This window comes from Musca vetustissima, unplaced genomic scaffold (assembly GCF_032173495.1).
Source record: "Musca vetustissima isolate MV318-11 ecotype Yass unplaced genomic scaffold, APGP_CSIRO_Mvet_v1 utg865, whole genome shotgun sequence".
In the NCBI taxonomy this organism is placed as follows: Eukaryota; Metazoa; Arthropoda; class Insecta; order Diptera; family Muscidae; genus Musca; species Musca vetustissima.
The window spans coordinates 90,115-115,450 of record NW_026877629.1 but is presented as its reverse complement, the minus strand read 5'-3'; the positions used below and the strand labels follow the sequence as shown (position 1 = coordinate 115,450).

The 25,336-nt window shown below is 32.5% G+C and overlaps 2 protein-coding genes across 2 annotated transcripts; one reads left to right on the top strand and one right to left on the bottom strand.

The window, feature by feature from the left end:
* Positions 1-6,511: 6,511 nt before the first annotated feature.
* On the bottom strand, positions 6,512-9,744 carry LOC133322284 (SWI/SNF-related matrix-associated actin-dependent regulator of chromatin subfamily A containing DEAD/H box 1 homolog). The gene is made up of 6 exons (XM_061531296.1): positions 9,562-9,744; positions 8,537-9,471; positions 8,200-8,467; positions 7,970-8,116; positions 7,285-7,584; positions 6,512-7,215 (listed from the first exon to the last, which is right to left on the bottom strand). Exons 1-6 carry the CDS (start codon positions 9,742-9,744, stop codon positions 6,589-6,591), a joined length of 2,460 nt encoding a protein of 819 aa, XP_061387280.1. The 3' UTR covers positions 6,512-6,588.
* Positions 9,745-9,804: 60 nt separating this feature from the next.
* On the top strand, positions 9,805-22,230 carry LOC133322283 (3-ketoacyl-CoA thiolase, mitochondrial). Its single transcript, XM_061531295.1, has 6 exons — positions 9,805-9,864; positions 14,303-14,497; positions 21,032-21,604; positions 21,673-21,873; positions 21,929-22,083; positions 22,146-22,230. The coding sequence occupies exons 1-6, from the start codon at positions 9,805-9,807 to the stop codon at positions 22,225-22,227; spliced, it is 1,266 nt and encodes a 421-aa protein (XP_061387279.1). The 3' UTR covers positions 22,228-22,230.
* The last annotated feature ends 3,106 nt before the right edge of the window (positions 22,231-25,336 follow it).

Genomic DNA, 25,336 nt, shown 5'->3' with positions numbered 1-25,336 from the left:
TTTATATTTGCTCAACTACACATTTGCTCAGAGAAACGTTTGGATTTAAATTAATAGCGTTTTAAACGTTATTTAAGTTCGTACGCGCTGTATGAATAAGCTTGTTTTTGTTTGTGTTGAATCGTTGTTTTCTATAATTAATTATGTTTCGTTTGCTTTGATTCGATTGGAGAGAAAAACTCTGTTCTTCCTTCGTGCCGGTTGACGACGAGTGGTTGGATTCGGAATTCGAAGTTGGACAATGCACCAACATATATTTGCTCAAGTCACCGATATCGTGCACTGTAATTGCAGTAACAACAATGATGCAACAATTTTTCCGAGAGTTCCCGCGCTAATTAATTACAAAATGTCAATCGCTGTTTGCGGGGGTGCAATATGCCAACTTTGTTTTGTTGTGACAGGTGGTAGTCGATAGACAACAATAATGGATTTACCACTCTGCTCTGCTAGCGTCGTAATAGGGCGTCGTAGATGTTTGGTTTGAAATATATATATATATATATATATATTTTGTTTTTGCTTGATTTTCTTTAAAATTCTGCGAGTTTTTTGTTTGTTTGTTAAGTTAGTACTTCGTTCGTATTGATCGCTCAGTGAATATTGCCGAAATTGTTTTTGCTCTTGTTGTTTTACTGATTCGTTCGATTAATTATTGGTTTTGTTTTGCAGTTTAATTAATTTTGTTTTTGTTTTTTTTCGGGGGGTATGCACAATTATGGCGAATTTTCCTCGGCACTCTTGTTCTGCTCTGTTCTGTTCCGATCCGTTCTCTTCTTTTTTCTTTAGGGCTATTATTATGTGTACTATAAATGTGCAAAGAGTCCGATTTATTAATATCGCTCTTCGATGATGGCTGTACTGTATGTAGGCGGACCAGTGGTAGTAGGCAACTCGCTATCTAGCGGTGGTGGTACTCTGCTGTGTCTGCTGTGGGGCAAATAAATACCTGCTGCTCGATTCGGAAGATTGGATAGTTTCTCTCTTTGTGTTTCTATATCTATTTATTTTCTTTTTGCTTTGCTCTTTTTTGTTTGGTTTAGTTTAGTTTATTTTTTTCTTATTGTTTCTATATGTATGAAATATTTACGTATATGTCACTTTGGATCTTCGACAGATCTGCCTGTTAAAGAATAACAAAAATAGATATTTTGATTTGTTGTAGTGGTGAGTGATGGTGTCTTAGCTTTGCCGTATTCCATCTATTGGCGATAATTATGTTGAGGATCGGTGGCAATCGTTGTGTCTATTGTTGATCATTATTGTTTCTTCCGCTTTTCCTTCCGTTGTTTTGGGTTTCTTTTCGGCTGATGACACCACGATGACGTATTTAGCAAGTCATTTCACATTTTTATTACAATCATATACAGATGTATGTACGTACATATGCGTGTATTTATATATATATATATATATATGGATATCATCTATGTACGTAATATATTATTTTTCCTATTGCTTTCGTTTGTTATTGTTGTTGTTATTATTACTAAATATGAGAGAGAACTTTTACGATTTATAGAAAATATGGTACAGAGCCAACAAACTGAATGTGTACATATATATATATATACATTAATATTTTCGTAGTACACTTATGTATAGAATTATGGACATTTAGACATCCATATATGTATTTATAGGCATGTAAGTAAATCTTACAAAACATATGTACGAACATACGCAATTATTACAAATTTTAATTTGAAAATAAATTATCCGTTATTGGTTGCGATGACTAAGTTTTCTTTTTTCAATCAATTTCCAAATAAAATCATCATATTAGTTATGGATTTCAAATGCACTGAACACAAGCATTCAATCATCATTAATATCGATAACAATAATTATATACATATGTATATAAATATATATGTGTGAACATTTATATATATATATATAAATATATTTATACACATAGACCGCAAATGTGTGCATACATATGTATATTACGAAGGCTCGTTAAGTTCTTTGCATTTATTTTTAGTTCATATTTTTTTGCAATTTCTTTCTTTCTTTTCCGATGAGTTATCACTAATGATATTCACGTTTTCAAATCGCTTGCCTACCGCTTATTTCGGTTTTAACCATTTGTATTTGTTAACACCATCGAGAAAAAAAAAACAAACAAGCAAATAACAATTTGACGTAATTCGTTTCGTAAAGTTTCTATGTTCGTTTATTTATTTGATCTTTCAAAAATAAATATTTTTTGCGCTGCGTCTTTTCTGTTCTTCTGTGAAGGCGATTCAGAAAAGTTTGACTAATTGAATGAATTTTCCGCTTGAGAACAAAATGCTTCGTACTTAAAAATATTTAAATTTAATCATTGGGCGATCAGAGATAGACTGAATTCGAAATTTTGTCAATTGTTTCGCACTGCTTCGACAACAGCACAGCCAAAAATTTGTCTTCCAACATTTTGCTCATTTCGTTTGCATTTCTCTTTGGCTGGTTCCCCTAAAGCGCTCGCAAAGAGCACCAGCTATTATTAATTATAAGTTTGTATGTTGTTTGTATTGCAATTTATGTTTATCCATTCGTTCGCTCAGCTAAAAATTCACTGTGACGTATAAATATATATTTATTTTGTTTTATTCTTTATTACAACAACATGCATTTGTTGTAATGTCCTCAACGAGTTGTCGGTTTTTTTTCTAGTACACTTCGTTACTGTCATATTTCTCAAGTAGCAAACAGTTTAGCTAGTATTTTAATTAGTTTTGTTGTTGGTCTAGCATTTTTAATAATAATTCATATGAATGAAGTAATCGCTTTCATGAGTAATTCGCGTTTTTAGCCCGCTTTGTTGTTGTCGCTCTCTGCAATCATCGACGTTCTTATGAAGAAGCACACACTCATCGCACAGCAATGTTCTCAGACATTACCAGCTAGCGATCGCATCCAATGTATGTATGTTTGTATGTTCGTGCACGAGTATGTCGATTCTCTTCTCAACCAAGTCCAATTACATTTCAAACATTTGCTACATCTCTCTCTCTTCTCTTTATTTCCGCCATTGTGTTTGTTGCAAAAAAGGCAACAACCAATTTCAATACTCTGTATTTCGTTCGCTTAATTGAACTAGCTGTTCTACGGTCATCATCATCATCTTAGTGGTCGCCTAAAGAGAGTGCGTATATACATTAAGGTCAGACCGATTTGAAACTGCCCTCCCCCAGTGAACTTTTTAATTCAGCAGCGTCGAGGGATAAATATTAATGTGGTATCTGTCAAGTTCAAATAACGTGCCAATGGCATATTATTTATTGAACATGGTTTTGTGTTATTGAAAAAATGTTGCAAATTCTCGGAAGCCTTGGCCACCACCATACTTGTATAAACACATGGTATATTTTGTATATGGGTAGGTAATGAAATAACTACATAACTGGCCTATCCATAAAACCAATAGTCGTAACGGGAAGCACATAGCACTACAACTTAAAATAGGATTCTTACATTACTCATGTATTAGATTTAATTGTGATATGTTGTTAGTCATATCGAATTCGAATTATAAACCAATCTTATGCATATGGTGTACTATTGCGGATTCTTAGATAAAAGATTTGTATTTCTCTTTAATTAATGATTTTTTTTTTAAATAAATTACAAAATTGTACTAATTTTTGCATATTCAATCCACTTTTTAGTTTAGCCTCTTTATAACGGTAACACTTAATTATGGGTGTTTTTAGAATTACAGACAAGTTTTTCAACCAAATTTTTTCTAATATGATTTTTATATTTTACAAAAACAATTATTATATATATTATTGTATTTTTCAGATTTGAGAACCTTCTTAGATTAAATGACTTTTGACGCTATGTATTTTTATATAGAAAATAATTTTAACTAATAAGAGATGCTTGTAGGATCTGAAACCATAAGAAAATAAGTAAACTTTCCTAGATGATATCGTATATATATTATATAAATTTACTAAAAATATATATCAAGATTTAAAAAATATAGATTATAGCTTGTAGAAATAGATGACACCTTATATTTTGGATTCTCATTGGGTTGCAAATTTTCCCACCATAAAATATAAAATTCTGGCCATGTTTTAGTATAGTCCCCGTATAATGGTACCCCTCAATTTCCGTATGATATCTATGTAGAAAATTTTCAATGTAGGTCCACTGGGTATGGATGAATTTTTACTTAATATAAGCATTTAATTTCTTTTTATTTATGAGAATTTTTGAAAAATAAATTTTTAGTAATAATTAAATGGAATAAACATTATTTTGTTCATTAATAGCGAAAAGTTCCAAAAAATGCATAACTCTGTGGTCCACGTTTTGTCTCTACAAAGGTTTACATCTGTTACATTATTGTTTGCAAACTGATTTTTTCACCTTATTTTCCAAAAATCTGTATATTTTTCTGATGCTCAAATATTTGAATATTTATATTAAAGGTTATTGCTGAAGTGTTTATTTTGGTTGCTGTGGATGTTGGAAACTAGGATTCGCTATTTTTACAGTTGTCCACGCCAGTAGTACTTAGTTCATCTAATGTGCAAAACAAATTTTAAAATTTGTGGAGTAGAAAAAAATGTTGAAAAAATTCAGGCACCAAAGAACTTCTCATTGAGATGGTATCGCAGGTATCGTAAGTACTTCGATTTGTTAAAAGAGAGATTTAGGTATGAAAGGGTTTTTGTAAAGAAGCTATAAATAGCTTCTGGGGAGAATATCCCAACAAAAAACTAAGGGAACTTATGAGCATCAGTTGCGAGATCCGAAACTATAGTCTTCCCTGCCTTATCTATCCCTCGGCGGACAATGCCATACATTCCCCACTAAAACAACAAACTGGGATACAGCCTGACTATTTTGGAAAAACAAAATACAAATGGAATTCCAAATAACCCGCCAACACTACTGAAAAAAATTATTTCATGGCAATGGATGTGTAAAGTTCAGTGCATTACATTTGAAGTGACTTTTAATAGATGCTATCGAACCATGTCACCAAATAACTAGGAACAACCCGAAAATTTGATAGAGCCGAGTAAAATGATTTTATTTAGTATTTTGTATTAGAGCACGTTTAGACTACGAAATCCACTCGATCTCAAATGTCAATTCCATAGCGTATACGTCATCTTATCATGTTCCAATTAATTGTACGTATACGCTATGGAATTGTCATTTAAAATCAAGGGGATTTCGTAAATCTAACTGTACTTTTACAATCTGACCTTCTTTATTATTGAACAGCCGTAAATAAAGGACCGAAATTATAACATGGAAGATACTCAATTTTACATTTCGGAAGAAAAACATGTTTATACTTCAGATGTATGTTCTCAAAACCTGATAAAAATTTCAAAAAAGACACTTTGGGGAAATTTCGTTGATCTGAATGAAAGGGAGATAACAATTTCTGCGATATTTTTTATGAAAAATACAAATGGTTTTGTTATTATATAACAATATAGGGTAACATCAAGTGTTGTACAACAAGAAATTTGCTGTTGTAAGCTAAAGCATAAGCACAATGGATCCCTTGCGGCATCTGTCGTATTATTTGTTATCGATAACACAACAACCAAAATGGACCGAAACTATCAACGCTTGAAGTTGATGTCTGATGGTGATTCTTTTCTTCGGAGCTAAATATATTTTAATTTGTTGTGTGCAATAATCGATGGTACCCACATCCTCGTTTTCGAATTCCGACGATTCAACTTATGATGAACTTATCTTTGAGACTTGTGACTTTGCATACAAGTATTTGAATACTTAATCTGAAACCAAAAATTGCCTATTTTCAATTTCAAACCAAGATAGAAATTCCGTCGATGTATACTGTCACTGTAAACCGGCTACATATCCAGGAGTTAAATTAAATGTTCACTATAAAATTTAAATACACAGTCTTGTATAGCATCAAAGCTAACGTTGTCAAAAGTGACAACACAAACAACAAAATATTGAATAGGCGCGATATGTAATATCAAAATTGAAATTCACCGAATTTCAATAAGCATTCGCGACATACTAAAAAGCTTCACATACATATGTAGAAAATAAACGATTTTTACCAAATGCTAGCAAATGTTCTAGCTGGGATTGTATATACAACAAATAATTAACATACATGTGAACTAGCCATATACAAAATCATGACAATTGTTGTCATCTATATTTAGGTAATCTTTATTTATAGTAAATGTTGATCTTAATAAAGTATTGGAATTGGGTAATTCTTACAGCATAATATCTTTTGTTTAACATGAAAATATTGTAATATTGATGAATATTCACTTTTTAGCTGTTTCTATGTAGCTTACAGGGAAATAGGTATTTAAATATTATCAAAAAAGTTTTACATTAAATTATAAATAGGGATATGGTTGATTTTAAATTTCATAGAAACAAACAGAACGGAAATTATTCGCAAATATATGTTTAAGTAAATAGTACAATAATAACATTGATGTAAATCATTTCTAATAAAAAATGTGGTGTAATAGCAGCGAGCAAATATTTGTACCAATAAATTAAAAATATATTAAACAATTGAAATTTAGCAACATTATAGCAATAGATTACGATTATGGTTCGGTTTTACTTGGAAGGCGATGATAAGGAGCTGTTTATAGATTTATTCAACCGTTCTTCTTCTTCTTTATCCAAACCAAGCGCCATTGTTAATAGCCTCACAACGCATTTTGTTTCTTGGACCTCGCCTTTATCATTTGATGTTATATCCTTTTCTAACTTTAATTTTTCCTCTGCCACCATCAACATGCCCTCCTCGATAGTTCCCTCTGAAATTAAACGGTAAATGCTAACTGGTCTTGTTTGACCCATCCGATGACAACGATCTTCAGCTTGTTTATCATTATACGGATTAAAATCGATGTCATGGATAATACACGTGTCTGCAGCTGTTAAATTTATACCGACACCGCCAGCCTTTGTAGATAGTAGAAAAATGAAAATCTCGGAATCCGCATTGAAGTCATTAATCATATCCTGTCGTTCTTCCACGGCGGTGGAACCATCCAAGCGACAGTAGCCGTGTTTGCGAATTTCCAGATATCGTTCAACAATATCAAGCATCATAGTAAATTGACTGAATATTAGAACTCGATGACCCTCTTCTTTTAATTTCGGTAATAGGCTATCCAAATGCTTAAATTTGCCGGAATCACAAATAAGTCTATCAGGTATAATTACATCATCGAGTTCCTATAAAATAAATTAAAATATAGCTATTTTACCTCGGAAATCAATGAATAGAAAAAGTATTTTACTTACATGTTTGTTGCATAACTGCCACACTTGAAAATCGGACATAACAGCCATCTCCTCGAATATATATTGGGGGTTAGTTTTCTTGTATGTAGATACTGTGGCTAAACGTTTAGAAAACTCGCGCAATTTTTCATCACTGAAATAATATCGGCCTAAAAGCGGGTGATTGGCAAGTTTCCTCATTTCAATCATAATCGAGACACCAGCACGATCTCCGCTATAAATTTCTCCCCGATTATTTGAGTAGTAGTCGACCAAATCGTTGTAGTAACGTTTTTGGGAATCTGTCATAGCAACTTTGTTCTAAAATTAATAATTGTGAGAAAACATTTTACATGGCATTATTGAAATGTATTTTAATGTGGGATATTTGCCTAAAATCAATCAACAATATAAATATAAATTTTTGAATAGTGCCACTTTTTGCATTTAAACTTTGGACCAAAAATTTTGGGTAACACATGTTGTTGCTCTCATGTCATTTATGTATTTTCATCAATTCTTTATATCAGACTGTGATTTAAATAATATTGAGTGAATATTAAAAAAATATATATATTAAATAAATTAAAAGCAGATAATAGTATAAAGATTTTATTTTTACATATATGGCTATGTGCGATAATATATACAACTTTTTCGAATAATAAAATATATTTTTCTTTAGGCTAATGTATTTGGTACTTACAATGTATGTATACTTTTTCGGTAGATGACTAAGTACATCTTTCTTTAAACGCCTTAAAACAAAAGGTTTCATAATGCGTTTAGCTCTCTCGACCTGAGTCTCCTGAAATTGTGATAATTCTTCGTTGCCATTTTCCACTTTGCTTTTCTAAAAATATGTACAAACATTATCGCCGTAAGTTCTGTCATATTTTATACACGAATGTTGGTTGTTAGTACAACGACACTTACCTTGGCAAACAAACTCTTTATGTCTTCCACATTTTTACCAAAGAATTTTGGCATGACGAAACAGAGCAGTGACATCAATTCTAAGAGATTATTTTGTAGTGGTGTACCAGTAAGTAAAATACGCATTTCGGCATTGATCGTAATAAGATTGGCATATCGCTGCGTAGTCATGTTCTTCAACATATGCGCCTCGTCGAAGATCACATAATGAAGCTTACTAACGCGGAACATCTTTCTTTCTTCGGGTGTACTGGATACAATGTGATAACTTAAAAAAAGAGAAATTAAGTATTAATGATGTTCGAAATACGAATAGGTAAGATGAAACATTACATACGTTGTCAATAGTATATCAAAGCCAGTAAACCCCTCCTTGGCAAACCGAATTCGCATTCGCCTTCTTTCTTCTTGGGAGCCATGATATTTTTCAACAACCAAACTAGGGCACCATCTGGCTATTTCACTAGCCCAATTGTCGAGAGTGGATGAGGGTACAACGATCAAATGAGCCGCTTTAGATAGATTATTTTCTTTGAGGTATGCCAAGAAAGCTATTACTTGAATGGTCTTTCCCAAACCCATCTCGTCGGCCAGAATACCATTCATTTCCTGTTTGTTCATAACTGTTAGCCAATTTAAACCAATAAGCTGATAGTCGGCCAGTTTAAATTTTTCGTTGAGTATTTTGGGTTGTTCAACAATACCAGCGCCTGCCTCTATTGCAGATTCGAGCCTTTGAACCAGTTTGTTACACTTTGCCAATATATTTGCCACATTGTTTTGTTTGTTGATCAATTCTTGGGCATTATTTAAAAGATCGGCGGACAACGCTTTATTTGAGACCAACTTCTGTCGCAAGTCGTTCCAATCCTTGAAGGGCCTCAATTCAACAATCAAACTGGCTTTCTTTTCGGACAATGTCTTTACTGTTTGCAGTTCAATCAAAGAGGCAGTGTTCATAAATTCAAAGACTTTTTTACGCTGACCGGTCATTTCCTTTGAGCCTTCCGTATCACTATCATCGCTGTCGTATACCTGACTTTTAGAATACTGTTCATCCCCAGAATCATCCACTTCTGAATCCGAATGATCCGGTTTTTTAGACTTTGATGAGTGTTTGGAATTGCCATTGGTAACACTGGACTGTTTAGGTGTGGATGTGGCAGCCATATGAGCTCCCGAGCCTTTATTCTTCGGTGTGCACTTTTCTTTAAGGTAAACTAAAGCCTCAGATACTACCCAGTTACTGCGAACCAAGGCATCTTGAATATCCTATACACACATACACATACATATTGAATATTGTAAATTACTACGCTGTATACATGATATGACAGCATGTAATCGCGGCAAATGACTTACCATTGTATCATATTCCGTTGATATTTTAGCCGTAGCAAGAAAACGTTCTTCCTTTTCTTTTACCGTCAATTCTACTTTAGCCTTTTTTGGCGAATTGCCGTCTGCACCGTCGCTGTCACTGTCCGCCATAACCTGTATCCGTTTCTTTCCAGGAACGCGTTCTGCATTTTCAAATAAAAACATTTCAATATTCAATTAAAATTTTCTACTTTTTTGCACATCTTACCCGTCTTTGTCTGTCCAATGGCGGCATTGGGCTTGCTGATGCGAAACTGTCGCAAATCGCTTATGCTAGACTTGGCTGTTGGTTTTGCTACGGCTGCATCGGATTCCGACATTTTTATGTTCAATTATAGGAAACGAAGTACTCGAAGCGGGATTCACAAAATAGGTATTGCATTTACTAAGGACACGAAAAACCTACACGGAATTTATCATTTAATTCTTCACTGAGGCAATTTCTTTACCGTATTTAAATTTAATTTTGGTTTTTGACTGATTTGACTCGATTGATGCGAATATGCCCGAAGATGCCGAGTGAATGCTTTTTTGTCCGACTGCTTTTTTGCTTCTTCACCGACTGCAGACATATTGAAAAACGTTCCACCTGTTACGAATGGGATGGGATAAGACAAAATGCCCGATAAAGAAGAAGTCAAAGTGGAGAACCGACAGTTACGAATGAGGTGGGATGGAGACTAAATGGGAGCTGAATTGTTTACGAATGATGTGGGATGGAAGTCTGAGAACCGATTTCCAATTAATCGATAAACAGGGTATAAACAGTGACTTCGATTACTTGAAAGCAGGGAATATTTAATAACGTAGCTACATCTGTACAGCTGTTGGTACCATTAGCTGTCAACTTACAAATTAAATTTTTTTCTTGTTGTGGCTTGTTATGTCAAAATATTAAAAAATATACATTTTCAATTTAAGTCGTTTGAAAAAAGCATATTGCAAGAACCATAGGAAAGAAATTTAAAATAATCGATTTTATGAGGAAAACCTTACTTTGTAAATTAGTGATTTCGTTTTTTTTTTTTTGGTAAATATTTGTTATTAAACAATCGTGAAAAAGCGCCTTTAACACGGTTAGTCTTATATAAATTATTTGCAGCATGTTTATTAAATTTCAGTAATTTATCAAAAATAACACCTAGATATTTAGGCTATCCTTAAACTCAATTTTGTTACCATTCACAAACAAGAACAATTTTTTACTTTCGGGAACCAAGGTATATTCACATTTGCCCAAAGCTTTACGAACACATATAGCATTACTTTTAGCCACAATTATTTTGATGCCTCAAATTGTTTATTTCATTAAGATGCGTTGAGACACGCTGCAGTGCAACCAATGGAGATTCATCATGTGCAAAGAGAAGAGAATCATCGGCATAAAGTATACCCTTTGATCCATTTACTTCATGAGGGAAATCGTAAATGGAAATGTTATATAGATGGGGAGCCAATACCGAGCCTTGCGGCACCCCACATGTCATTTTGCCCATAGGTGAGAGGGTATTCCCAATCTAAACACACAAAAACTCTATCATGAAAAAGCTCTTGAATAATTTAACCATCGCAGGTTGAAACCCAATTGAAATCAATTTATACAGAATACCATTATGGTAGGCTTTGTCGAAAGCTTTTTCAATATCAAGAGACACGGTGACTGTACATCTCGCTTCCCTTAAGTTCTGTACAATGTCATTATGAAATTTCAATAATGCATGAACTGTGGAATTTCCCTTTTTGAATCCAAACTGATACTGGGATATATAAGAGTCTTGCAAACCTAAATTCATTTTTTCCTTAAAAATATATTCAAAAAGTTTTCCCATGGTATAATAATAGAAGGTAACAGCAAGTGTTGTTGCATAACAAACGATACAACAACCACATGGAAATTTGTTGTTGTAAGTTTTACTAGTGTCAACATCATTTGACAGAAACAAACAAACAAATTATCAACAAATTATATTTATTTTGAAAATGAAATATTTTCGAATACTTCGAATACTCCAAATAAAATTTAAAAAACATGAGTGAAAACCTATCAAATTTATATTTCTATCGCTTCCACATCTTTCCTATAATTGAGCCATTGCCACTTATATGTGTAACACATATGAAAATGCAGGGAATTGCGGGTTATTCCATGAAGAAAGATTTGCTTCCTCAAACTTTCCCAGAAGGCAGATCGAGTAAATTGAATTCGGGAGCACATTTAATAAAGAACAATTTCAAATTGTATGCGTTCCCAATTTTCCTGTTGGGTGATTCGTAAGAACATAATTTGTCAAATTGAAATTGACACTAGTATTATGTTGGAATCAAATCAGCTGGGATTTGCTGTTAACTTTTATAATTGTACCATGGAGTTTTCCCAAATTTGAAAGTATTATTAATAATTAATATGAGAAAAGTTGGTTCTTTTTCAACTGCATCAAGGATATGGAAAACAATTCCACAACCACATATCCACAGGCATAATAAAAAACTGATTACGAGAAAATAACTTGTTTGGTCGCAATGTCAGGCGTCTTTCGATTACCCGTAGTAACTTTCACCGCGCCGTTCAAACAAATGTCAAGAATAACGTACGTTTTCATACGAGGAACTCATTCTCAAAGTTGCTCTTTTTGGTATACTGATCACTTTGATAAATGAACAATGCAATGTAAAATCGGCCCATACGAATTTGCAAACTGTGTTGACCTAATAAAATCATTAGACGTATTTTGATAACCACCGAACTCTCAAGGTTTATATTCGGTGAAACCATATTTTCAGAATCAGTATATACACAAATTCCGATTATTAAGAATAAAGATGTCTGCTATTACCAAAGGTCAGTATGCAAACTAATTATGTATATATAATAATATTATTATTATTTGTTTTTTTTTTTAATATTTTATCTGTGTTGTTGATGAATTATGATACTGTCTGTTTGTACTTTGGACTTCTATTGTTGACGTTATGTTTTTTTCACTTTCGTTCGAATTGGTTATGCCGGCTGAATTGTACTTTGGACGTCATATGAGTGTTGAACACAGACATAGTTACAATGACTGATAATAAATCGGGCGATTGTAATATATTCATAATCTCATTAGAAATATTGAAAAAAAAAATTAGATAAACCTTTATAATGAACAATTTCTAAATAGGACAATTACAAGCATTTAAAATTTTATGATGGTGTATTTTTGGTAATTTATATTATGCATTCCTTCATATGGAGTAAAAACATTGTACTATATTGCAATTATATACAATATTACGTATATATATATACATTTTTTCTTAAAATCTGATGTGCCAAAGATACTTTATTGTATATATATTTATATTATGTATACATACATATCGGGAAATTTTTAAAATAATATTTGCTGATAATAACTTCTACAACAACAAATATGAGTGATATCTGCGCTTAAATTGCAAAAATTCGCATAACACATTTTTAATTGTAATGTAGCGAAAGTAAATAAGACTATTTTTACAATTTATTTAAAAAAAAAACCAGCATATGCGGGTAATGTAGACCAGTAAGTCAAAAACCAGTTGTGGATCGACTGTGTTAAAATTTAATTTATTTCAATCTGGGGTAACAATGCCCCCATTTAAGGGCGTCGCCCCATTTTCGGTATTTTAATAGTCCTAGCTTCATTATTCAACCGAAGCTATTGCAGTTTCGCATATCGAGTTTTCAGAGGGTAGAATACTTCCTCGCAGACATGTTTCGAACTAATCCCCATGAAAATGTCGTGATTTATAATGGTCCACATTCACAGACCTTGAATGTTTTTTTTTTAATTAATTAATTTTTGGCTTAAAAATAATAAAAAATTAAAACTCTCCGATTGTAATTACAGCTAAACGTACATTTTTGTTCTCTATATTTGATAAAAATAGATTGTTTGACTGCTGTGTTCAAAAGTTTTCAATCAGAGCTTAACTAAATTGTCAATATTGCAATTATGTATTCAATAATACATATAATAATATAATTTACGATGTTCATTGCGTACTATAAGATTATCATCGTGGCATATTTTATTTGGTATATTTCCATATCAATCTCAATTTATTTTTTGTTTCTTCTTTGAAGAAAGAATTAATTTCTTTGTAAAAAAATGAGAAATATAGCATTGTGTCACTTTTGTATTTGAAAGAGTGTTTTTTAAATTATCTTTATTTCAATTACCTTTGAAACAACTTATTTTGAATTACCATACGAGTTTTTTTTTACTAAATTCTTATGATTTAGCATCCATATAACTCTTATCAATGTGAATTTAGTACTCAAGTTTATCTTCATATTATGCAAATTCATTTACTTCCTTTTGTTCTTTTATCTTGGTTTATAATAACATATTTACATATTTAGAATAATGCAAGGTAGGGTATAATGAGGTGAACAACAAAATGAAATTCACTATATAGTGGCTTGAGATTTTAACATTAACGAATCGTATAAGACAATGACACTTTCTTAAAGACACTTTGCAGACAATAATTTGATATCGTTGCATGACAATCTGAGCAACGGCGTAACTGAATATTGAAAACCACAATCTTGTACGCAGTCGTTGATGACTGTCATTTAATTTTAATATAACAAAAAATATTTAATATACTTAATATTATACAATATAAATATCTATATAAATATATCATAAACCATATATATATTTTGTACGAATACGGATTATACCCTATTCAGGTCCAACTAACTATTTATTTTTTTATAGGTGTTTACATTGTGGCCGCAAAGCGTACTGCTTTCGGAACGTTCGGAGGAGCTTTTAAGAACATCAATCAGACACAATTACAGACAGCAGCTGCCAAGGCTGCTATTGCTGCCTCCGGCGTAAGCCCTGACAAAATCGATACCGTTGTTATTGGTCACATTATGACGGTAAGAATAAAATAAGTACTAGAAAAACGAGTAAAATACATGATCCTTAGTCATGGATAGCTAACAGCATGGTGCAATTATACAAGATAGACGATAGCTACCTTATCATTATATTTGTTTCTTATTGTGGACCTTTTTTTAAACTAACAATTTTAACTGTCTCAATTCTCTAGTATGTACATATGTGAGAAAAATGAGGGGAATATCAAAATTTCCAGAATTGTTTTTGTCTACCGGGTGGTGAATTCATGGCTTAGTATTCTCTTGCTGTCAATATTTTAATCGCGAAATACCATCCAGAACTCAAAATATCTTTCATCTTTTTTTTTTATACTTCAAATAATAAATTTGACCGTCAATGAAAACTTCGAATTCGCCTCCCTGTTAAACTTATGAATAAACCATGGTCTCTATCTACAAATAAATACAAATAGGAAAAAAAACCATATTTGCATTGAATACAATGCAAAATTTTATATGAATTATTTTAATAATACATTTGAGTTGTGATTAAATACGTTTATTTAATACAACCTAACTTTCCAGACATCAATTTTTCTTCAATTGTTTTTAAAAATGGGTTTAACAAATATATGTTGAACTGTATGTCTCAATTTAGATTAGGCGAGGCAAGGGGAATAGAAATCGAAAAAAATTGCTCGTACCAAGCAAGGTAGATGTATTAGGTAGTCGCATCGTCCCAGTTGATTGTAACATTGAATGTCATAACAAATTGTTGTAATTTTTAATTCGCCTTAAAAATTTAATTAATTTTTGTAAATAAAATTGAAGTTTCGTGATTTTTTCTCTAATTTAACTTCGAAAGAACCAAAATATCTAAAAATGAACAGGAATTTTATATGAGGGCAACATCAAAACTGGAAAGATTTTCGTGAAAGGCGACGACAAGCTACAAGAAACAAGGCTGAACGAAAGGGCTGTGACAAATGGAATATACACTCCACTTTATGATGGAGGGAGTAAAACATTTGAAAATTGACATTATATGGAACTTCTCCACATGAACTATGAACATGAACTATATATATGGTATATGAACTATAAATATGGTCTATTACAAAAATAGAGAGAAAATAAGGATTTTGATTCATCACCATTTGTGACATCTTTGAACTTTATGCGGCCTCATAGCGATCGGCCCGATATTGGAGTGTGTGTAAATACCACTTCTGTGTACACACAATTCAAAGTTAGCGATTTTTCAAATAAAATCTATTTGACGCCCTTAATATTGAACGATTATTATTAAAACAGTTATATTAATTCGTAGACCAGATCCCCATCTCCGTAATTTCCTGGGTTTGGGTCATAATTGTGGCTTCTAAATATAAACCGGACACTAACAAAACCAATAGAAGTAGACGTATGGCAGAACCGTATATACATACAAAATTTCCAAAATTCATCAAGGGAAATTATTGAAAGATACCGACACATACTGAATCGTTTATTCAAAATAGTGTTATGTTGTGTTTTCAGAAGATAATTTTTTCAATCACCATTTGATTCGGATCATGATAATCAGATTACAAATTATAATGGACAGACAGATGATAAATGATATACAAAAATTTGAGTCTAGGAGTAGTGCAGCTACAAACTCTTGAGGCAACACATAGTTTTAGCATAGATGTGTAGGGTATTAAAAAATTGTGTTCTGATTTTGACACATTATGTTACCAAAATAATTGATTTGTTGTAGTAATTCGCCGATGCGACTACCTAATATGTGTGCCTTGGTACCAAGGTAGATATACAAGCATGGTACAATTATAAAAGGTAACAGCAAATCCCAGCTGATTTGATTCCAACGTAATACTAGTGTCATTATGAATTTGACAAATTATGTTTTTAAAAATCACCCAACAGGAAAATTGGGAACGCATACAATTTGAAATTGCTCTTTATTAAATGTGCTCCTGTATTCAATTTACTCAATCTGCAAATTAAATACAACCAATCAGAATTAAGCATTTTGAAAAAAGAAAAATATTTGTTTACTTTTTTAAAATTGAAAATTTTTAAAATAAGTTGTGTAAATATCTGATTTTATACAAGATTTAAGATTTTCTTTACGTAGTTTTGTCATGCCCTCACATGAAATTTTTGAAAACAATGTATAAAGAAGACAAAAAGGTCATATCGAACCAAATCTTTTTTTTCGATCCCAAGGTCTTATATTTGATTCCATGGTCTTCTTAAAGAAATACCATCTCCATAGCCGACCGCTATGCCTATCATTTTATACCCTTCACCACACTGTGGTACAGGGTATTATGTCTTTCTGCATATGTTTGTAACAGGGAAAAGGAAACGAGATAGACACATGGTTCCTTTTGAGAATATGCATAGAATCACTTTCTGAGTCGATTTATGCATGTCCGTCCGTCTGTAGATGTTAAATTGTAAAAACAAGAACAGGTCGCATTTATGATCCGATTTGGATGAAATTTGGCACAAGTCGCTTATTAGGCCCAAGGACGAACCCTATTGAAATTGGGAAAAATCGGTTCAGATTTATATATAGCACCATATATATTTTCGTTAGGTTTCGTTTTGCACAGAGTACTGAATTAGGTACAGAGTTATGTGTGCCAAGTTTCGAGAAAATCGGTTCAGATTTGGATATAGCTCCCATATATCGCTTCGTCCGATTTAAGGTAGATGGTGCACCAAAGTCCACATATATCATTCGATTTGCATGAAATTTGGCATAGAGTACTGAATTAGGTGCAGAATGATGTGTGCCTAGTTTCTAGAAAATCGGTTCCGATTTAGATATAGCTCCCATATATAATTTCGTCCTATTTAAGGTAAATGGTGCACCAAAGTCCCTATATATCATTCGATTTGCACGAAATTTGGAATAGGGTATTGAATTAGATCCAGAATGATGTGTGCTAAGTTTCGTGAAGATCGGTTCAGATTTATATATAGCTCCCACATATAGTTTTGTCCGATTTTATGTATATGGTACACCAAAGTCCCTATATACCTTTCGATTTGCATGAAATTTGGCACAGCGTGTACACTTCTGTGTACACACAATTCAAAGTTAGCGATTTTTCAAATAAAATCTATTTGACGCCCTTAATATTGAACGATTATTATTAAAACAGTTATATTAATTCGTAGACCAGATCCCCATCTCCGTAATTTCCTGGGTTTGGGTCATAATTGTGGCTTCTAAATATAAACCGGACACTAACAAAACCAATAGAAGTAGACGTATGGCAGAACCGTATATACATACAAAATTTCCAAAATTCATCAAGGGAAATTATTGAAAGATACCGACACATACTGAATCGTTTATTCAAAATAGTGTTATGTTGTGTTTTCAGAAGATAATTTTTTCAATCACCATTTGATTCGGATCATGATAATCAGATTACAAATTATAATGGACAGACAGATGATAAATGATATACAAAAATTTGAGTCTAGGAGTAGTGCAGCTACAAACTCTTGAGGCAACACATAGTTTTAGCATAGATGTGTAGGGTATTAAAAAATTGTGTTCTGATTTTGACACATTATGTTACCAAAATAATTGATTTGTTGTAGTAATTCGCCGATGCGACTACCTAATATGTGTGCCTTGGTACCAAGGTAGATATACAAGCATGGTACAATTATAAAAGGTAACAGCAAATCCCAGCTGATTTGATTCCAACGTAATACTAGTGTCATTATGAATTTGACAAATTATGTTTTTAAAAATCACCCAACAGGAAAATTGGGAACGCATACAATTTGAAATTGCTCTTTATTAAATGTGCTCCTGTATTCAATTTACTCAATCTGCAAATTAAATACAACCAATCAGAATTAAGCATTTTGAAAAAAGAAAAATATTTGTTTACTTTTTTAAAATTGAAAATTTTTAAAATATGTTGTGTAAATATCTGATTTTATACAAGATTTAAGATTTTCTTTACGTAGTTTTGTCATGCCCTCACATGAAATTTTTGAAAACAATGTATAAAGAAGACAAAAAGGTCATATCGAACCAAATCTTTTTTTCGATCCCAAGGTCTTATATTTGATTCCATGGTCTTCTTAAAGAAATACCATCTCCATAGCCGACCGCTATGCCTATCATTTTATACCCTTCACCACACTGTGGTACAGGGTATTATGTCTTTCTGCATATGTTTGTAACAGGGAAAAGGAAACGAGATAGACACATGGTTCCTTTTGAGAATATGCATAGAATCACTTTCTTAGTCGATTTATGCATGTCCGTCCGTCTGTAGATGTTAAATTGTAAAAACAAGAACAGGTCGCATTTATGATCCGATTTGGATGAAATTTGGCACAAGTCGCTTATTAGGCCCAAGGACGAACCCTATTGAAATTGGGAAAAATCGGTTCAGATTTATATATAGCACCATATATATTTTCGTTAGGTTTCGTTTTGCACAGAGTACTGAATTAGGTACAGAGTTATGTGTGCCAAGTTTCGAGAAAATCGGTTCAGATTTGGATATAGCTCCCATATATCGCTTCGTCCGATTTAAGGTAGATGGTGCACCAAAGTCCACATATATCATTCGATTTGCATGAAATTTGGCATAGAGTACTGAATTAGGTGCAGAATGATGTGTGCCTAGTTTCTAGAAAATCGGTTCCGATTTAGATATAGCTCCCATATATAATTTCGTCCTATTTAAGGTAAATGGTGCACCAAAGTCCCTATATATCATTCGATTTGCACGAAATTTGGAATAGGGTATTGAATTAGATCCAGAATGATGTGTGCTAAGTTTCGTGAGGATCGGTTCAGATTTATATATAGCTCCCACATATAGTTTTGTCCGATTTTATGTATATGGTACACCAAAGTCCCTATATACCTTTCGATTTGCATGAAATTTGGCACAGCGTACTAAATTAAGTCTAGAATGACGTGTGCTAAGTTTCGTGAAAAGCGGTCCAGATTTAGATATAACTGCCATTAAGGTAAATAGGGCACCAAAGCCCCTATATATCTTTCGATTTGCACGAAATTGGGCATAAAGTACTAAATTAGGTCACGAATGGCGTGTGCCAAGTTTCAAGAAAATCGGGTCAGATTTATATATAGCTCCAAAATATATTTTTGTCCGATTTTAGGTAAATGGGTTTCCAAAGTCCCTATATATCTTTCGATTTGTGCGAAATTTGGCATAGGGCACTGAATTGGGTCCAGAATGGTGTGTGCTAAGTTTCGTGAAAATCAGTTCAGATTTAGATAAAGCTCCAATATATATTTTCGTCCAATTTAATGTTCACTAAAGAACAAAAGATTGGACGACCCGCACACAATTTTGGAAAAGGATTGAAGTTACTATAATCATTCTTGTGTCAAGTTTTCTTGAAATTGGTTCAGATTTACATATAGTTACATATAGGAACTATATGTAACTATATATGCCCGATTTTAAGTAAATGGTGTACTAAAGACCCATAGCTAGGCCGATTGGCAAAACTTACTGAAATTAATATAAATTAATCTCGGGTAAGTTTCCTTGAAATCGGTTCAGATTAAGATATAGCATAGCTTCCATATATAATTTCGACCTATTTATGTTGATTGTAAACCAAATAATCAACGGGTGCTTGATTGATATTACATTTTAAACAGTGAACATATATATAGAGATCGCATTTTTATTTTCGTTCAATTTTGTGTCAATGTCCTTCGAAAAGACGACATTTGTAAAGATACATATGTAGAATATCCCCAAAGTGGTGAAGGGTATCATATTGTCGGCTCAGTCCGACTTTACTACTTTCCTTACTGGTTTATTCTTTAGTCCAAATTTAGATTAGGCAAGTTTACTTGCGGCAAGTCTTTGTTTGTAGGAAAGAGGGGCAAGAGGTATAGAAATGAAAAAAAATTGCTCGTACGACAATTTTCTGGCAATTCGTTTTGTGTATTTCGTATTTGTTGACATTTTATATATATTTAAATGTGAAAAAACAACAAATAAAAAAAATTTTGGAAACCGAATTGCCTTGTATAGACGCATGGAGCAAGTTCAAAAGAGAACGATAAAAATTGCCGCAAGTAAACTCGCCTAATATAAATCAGGACTTATTTTCAAATATATTTCAATTTTTAAATTTTTGTTTGGAAATGGGTTTGAAAAAAATCAAAAACAAATTGTTATGACATATAATGTTACCATCAGCTGGTTTGATACGGTTACCTTCTTAATATACCTTGGCTCGTACCGACAATTTTCTGCCAATTTGAATATTTTCGAACATAAAAAAACATGCACAAAATATCAAATATATATATATATATAGTTTTGAAATCGAAATGCCTTGTATAGACGCATGAAGCAATTTCAAAAGAGAACGATAAAAATTGCCACAAGTAAACTCGCCTAATCTAAATCAGGACTATTTTTCCTTCCCTGTTTTATTGTACCACGCGGCTATCGCCTGATTTACAACTTCAAAGCCATATGTAAAAGTGTTTGTATTTACGAAGTAAATGAAATTTATTTTACTTGACAGTCGTCTTCTACCGATGGTACATTCTTGCCCCGTCATGTCAGTCTTTCTTGTGGTGTTCCAATTGAAAAGCCCGCTCTTGGTGTCAATCGACTTTGCGGAAGCGGTTTCCAATCTATTGTTAACGGTGCTCAGGATATAATTATGGGTAGTGCTAAGATTGCACTTACTGGTGGTGTTGAAAACATGTCTCAAGCTCCCTTCATTGCGCGTAATATGCGCTTTGGAACAACTCTAGGTGCCAACTACAATCTAGAAGACGCCTTGTGGTCTGGTCTTACCGATACCTACTGCAAATTACCTATGGCCCTTACTGCTGAGAACTTAGCAGATCAGTATAAAATTTCACGTGAGCGTGTTGATGAATTCTCGTTGCGCTCGCAGAAAAATTGGGAAAAGGGACAGAAAGAAGGTGCATTCAAAGCTGAAATTACGCCTTTCAAATTAAAGGTAAAGGGTAAGGAGTTCGATTTTGCTGTCGATGAACATCCCAGACCTCAAACTACATTAGAGGGCTTGGCCAAATTGCCATCATTGTTTAAGAAGAACGGAGTTGTTACTGCTGGAACAGCTTCTGTAAGTATTTACGAGTCGTAGAAGACACTATTCATTTCCAAACTAATGTTTATTATCTGTTAATATAGGGTATCTGCGACGGCGCTTCAGCAGTAATATTGGCTTCTGAGGAAGCTCTCAAGGAATACAACTTAAAACCGTTGGCTCGTTTGGTTGCTTATTCGTATGTTGGTTGTCCACCAGAAATTATGGGCATTGGTCCAGTTTCCGCTATTAACAACGTTTTAAAATTGACTGGCAAAAAAATTGATGACATCGATCTAATTGAAGTAAGAATTAGTAGTTTATTTGATGATTATTTTTAACTATGACACATGTTTACAGATCAACGAAGCTTTTGCTGCCCAAACTTTGGCTTGTGCTGATGCTCTTGGTTTGGATATGAACAAATTGAATGTTAATGGCGGCGCCATTGCATTGGGACATCCATTGGGTGCCAGTGGCAACCGTATTATGGGTCATTTGGCCCATGAGATGCAGTAAGTGTTAATTTATTTCATTATGTGCTCGAATGAGTTCTATTGTAATTTATTTTTTTCAGACGCAAAAATCTTAAATATTCGATTGGATCTGCTTGCATTGGAGGAGGTCAAGGAATTGCTCTATTAATTGAGTCTTGTTAAAAATTCCAAACACGAAATTAAGCTAATTTGTTGCATTTATTTTTACGTTAGACACGTAAAATTCACATTAGAAGACTAAGCTAAAAAATATAATGTATAATTTGTTGTAAAGTTTTATTAAAAATATATTTAATTTTTTTAACCGTGTAAATATTTTTGCAATTCTTTATTCATTAATATCACAGTATAATAATACCGTATAATACCGTTAATTCGTATCCCCGCTTATTCGTAACAAAATCACCGGATTATAAATGGGTACAGTCGAATTCGGATAAGCGAACACCGGTTTATCGAAAAAATCTGTTAATTGCAACTAAAAGTAAATAACTAAAATAAATCCTCTGAAAACAAAAGCAATGATTTTTCAGCCGAGGAATCAAAGCTTATCTTGTCTCAGTATTAAAATTGGTACAGCATTTATTGAAACTGTTAATACTATGAAAATTCTTGGAGTATATATTGATTCTTATCTTAATTTCAGTTGTCATATTAATGATATTTCTAGAAAAGTTTGTCGTATTTTAAGGAGACTTTATAGCCTTAAGGCGTATACACCACCTGTTAGGAAAAGACTTGCTTTTTCTTTATTAATGTCTTTGGTGAATTATAGAATTGAAGTTTTTTCTGTTACCTGGACATACAACTTAAATGGAATAGAACGGATTATTCGCAAAATTGTAAGATAAGTTTTTCAAATAAGTGTATATAACCACGTTCGTACATTTGAATGTATTGAAATATTTCTTGGATGCAGTTTTTATGATGCAGTTTTTATGAAATCTTTTACATTTTTATAAACTTATTAAATTCCAACAACCTAGGTTATTAGTTAATCAGTTTTCATTTATACATTCAACGCGGAACGTACAAATCGACGTGCCTTTAATTAGAACTTCCATATTTGAACATTCTTTTCTGGTGCGTGTTTACAGAGTTTGGAATTATTTTCCAAATTTCTTGAAAGTGTTTTCATATTCTTACCACACTTTTAAGAAAAAGTTGAAGGACTATTTTCGGCTGAACATTTAATTCTTAAATTTTTGTTGTAAACTTTTCCTTTTGCTACTGGACTCTAATATTTATCTCTTATACACTCATACAATTCTCAATATTCATATGGCTGGGAAGCCGTAATATTTAATTTTTCTTTTGAAACTACGCTAAATTCTATTACTTGAATTTTTGTTATATTATTTACTACCATAGTATTAGCATTTTATAATAATCTACAATACATGAATAATTGGCTAGGAAGCTTTCTGTGTATTGAATTTTTGAAATAAATAAAATTGTAAACTAATACTTCGGGTGAATTTTCAAACATTTTACTTCGCTTAAAAGGAAAAGCGGTTAATTGAAAATCTGTATAAGAGGAAGACTTTTGTGTTGCAAAAAGTGAAATATATATGAAACATGCACCGTTTAAGAGAAAAATATCACTTTTGTAAGGGCGACGAAATTCATTACAATTTTTACAGAATTATGTTGAACATTTTTCCAACCATCCAAGCAAATGTGTACGAAAAAAAGTTCCTACGCAATTCATTTTATAATATGATTTATAAATTTCACGATTTTTTCAGATATTGATTGAAAACTTTGTTTAATCGCAATGAGTTTCGCTTATCCGAAGTTCTTTTAGTTGAAAATCCAGCTTAAGAGAAAAATATTTTCTGAAATTAAGCGTTTTCGCTTAACCGAATTCGACTGTACATCATTCTTGTAATTTTATTGATTTCGCCAACAATGTGTGGAATGTGGCTCTTAAATTTTTTTTCGAGTATCAAGAATTACACCAAGATATTTTACATTATTCTTCCAAAGGATATCCTGATTGTGGAAATGTATAGGTCGTTGAGGTATAAACAGGGTTTAAACGCAGCATCAAAAATATTAGCAAACGGATAGCTTTTTTAGTTTGTATTTAGCATCCGTGCTAAGCACGTATTGCACATGCGAACATTTTTTGTTATGACTAATCGGCAGTACGACTACACCAAGGTATATTTAATAAGGTAGCCGCATCGGCCCAGCTGTTGGTGCAAATAAATGTCAAAAATGTTGTTGTAATGTTGAACCAAAAAATTAAGAAAACAAAATTATAAATGAAAATCTCCGAATTTTGAAGAGCTTGTTTGGCAATACTTTTTTTAACATTTTCTACAAGAATTTATGTAAAAAAATCTTGTCAATCTCTTTGTTTTGGCAAAATGTTTTTGACATATCAAAATACAACAAGCGATGTTTGTTGTAGAAATTCGCCGATGCGGCTACCTTGTATATCTACCTTGTACCCTACCTTGTATAATTGTACCACAATACAAAGTTTGCATATGTTTGTTTGTTGCCAACGCAGAAATTAGAAAAAGGCATCTCATTTTGTGTGTTTTTATTTAATTTAAACTTTTTAAATCATAATCAAAAACTGTCAATAATAGTACTAAACGACAAGTACATTAGAACTTTTTACAGGGGTTAACCTTCTTTATGAGGATTTATTTGACATATATTCAAAGGAATTGAAAATTGAAACCCACTGGGTTAACGAAATCCGGTTAAATGTAAACGTACTACTAAAAACAAAATAATATATTAAATTAAACTCTTTAGCAAGTATCACTAATTGTCTTTGTTCGAAAAATTTAAATTATCATAATCGCGATTTTTAATTCTCTCATATAATTTATAAAATTTCAATGGGCAACACTGAACTCGAAAAATGCTCGGGTTTTGTTTGCTAAAAATCTTGCTAAGCAGCCACAATCAAGGTGCTTAGTATTCATTGTAAGCTTTGGTTGTTAGTCTCGTTGTGAATTATGTTGTAGTTGTTCAATGCTATTTTGTAGCTGCTGACAATATCATGAAGCTTAAGTTTTGCTTGCTAATACGGCATTTACATTAAAACTTTTTACCGGGTTAACCTACTTTATGAGGATTTATTTGGCATATATTCAAAGGAATTGAAAATTTAAACCCACTGGGTTAACCAAATCTGGTTTAATGTAAACGACCTTTAACATTTCTTGTAATATGTGCTATTTGTTGCAGTTGTGCTTGGTTGTGCTGTATATTTTGAGGATGAATTTAGAGCAGTTGTGTAATTTTC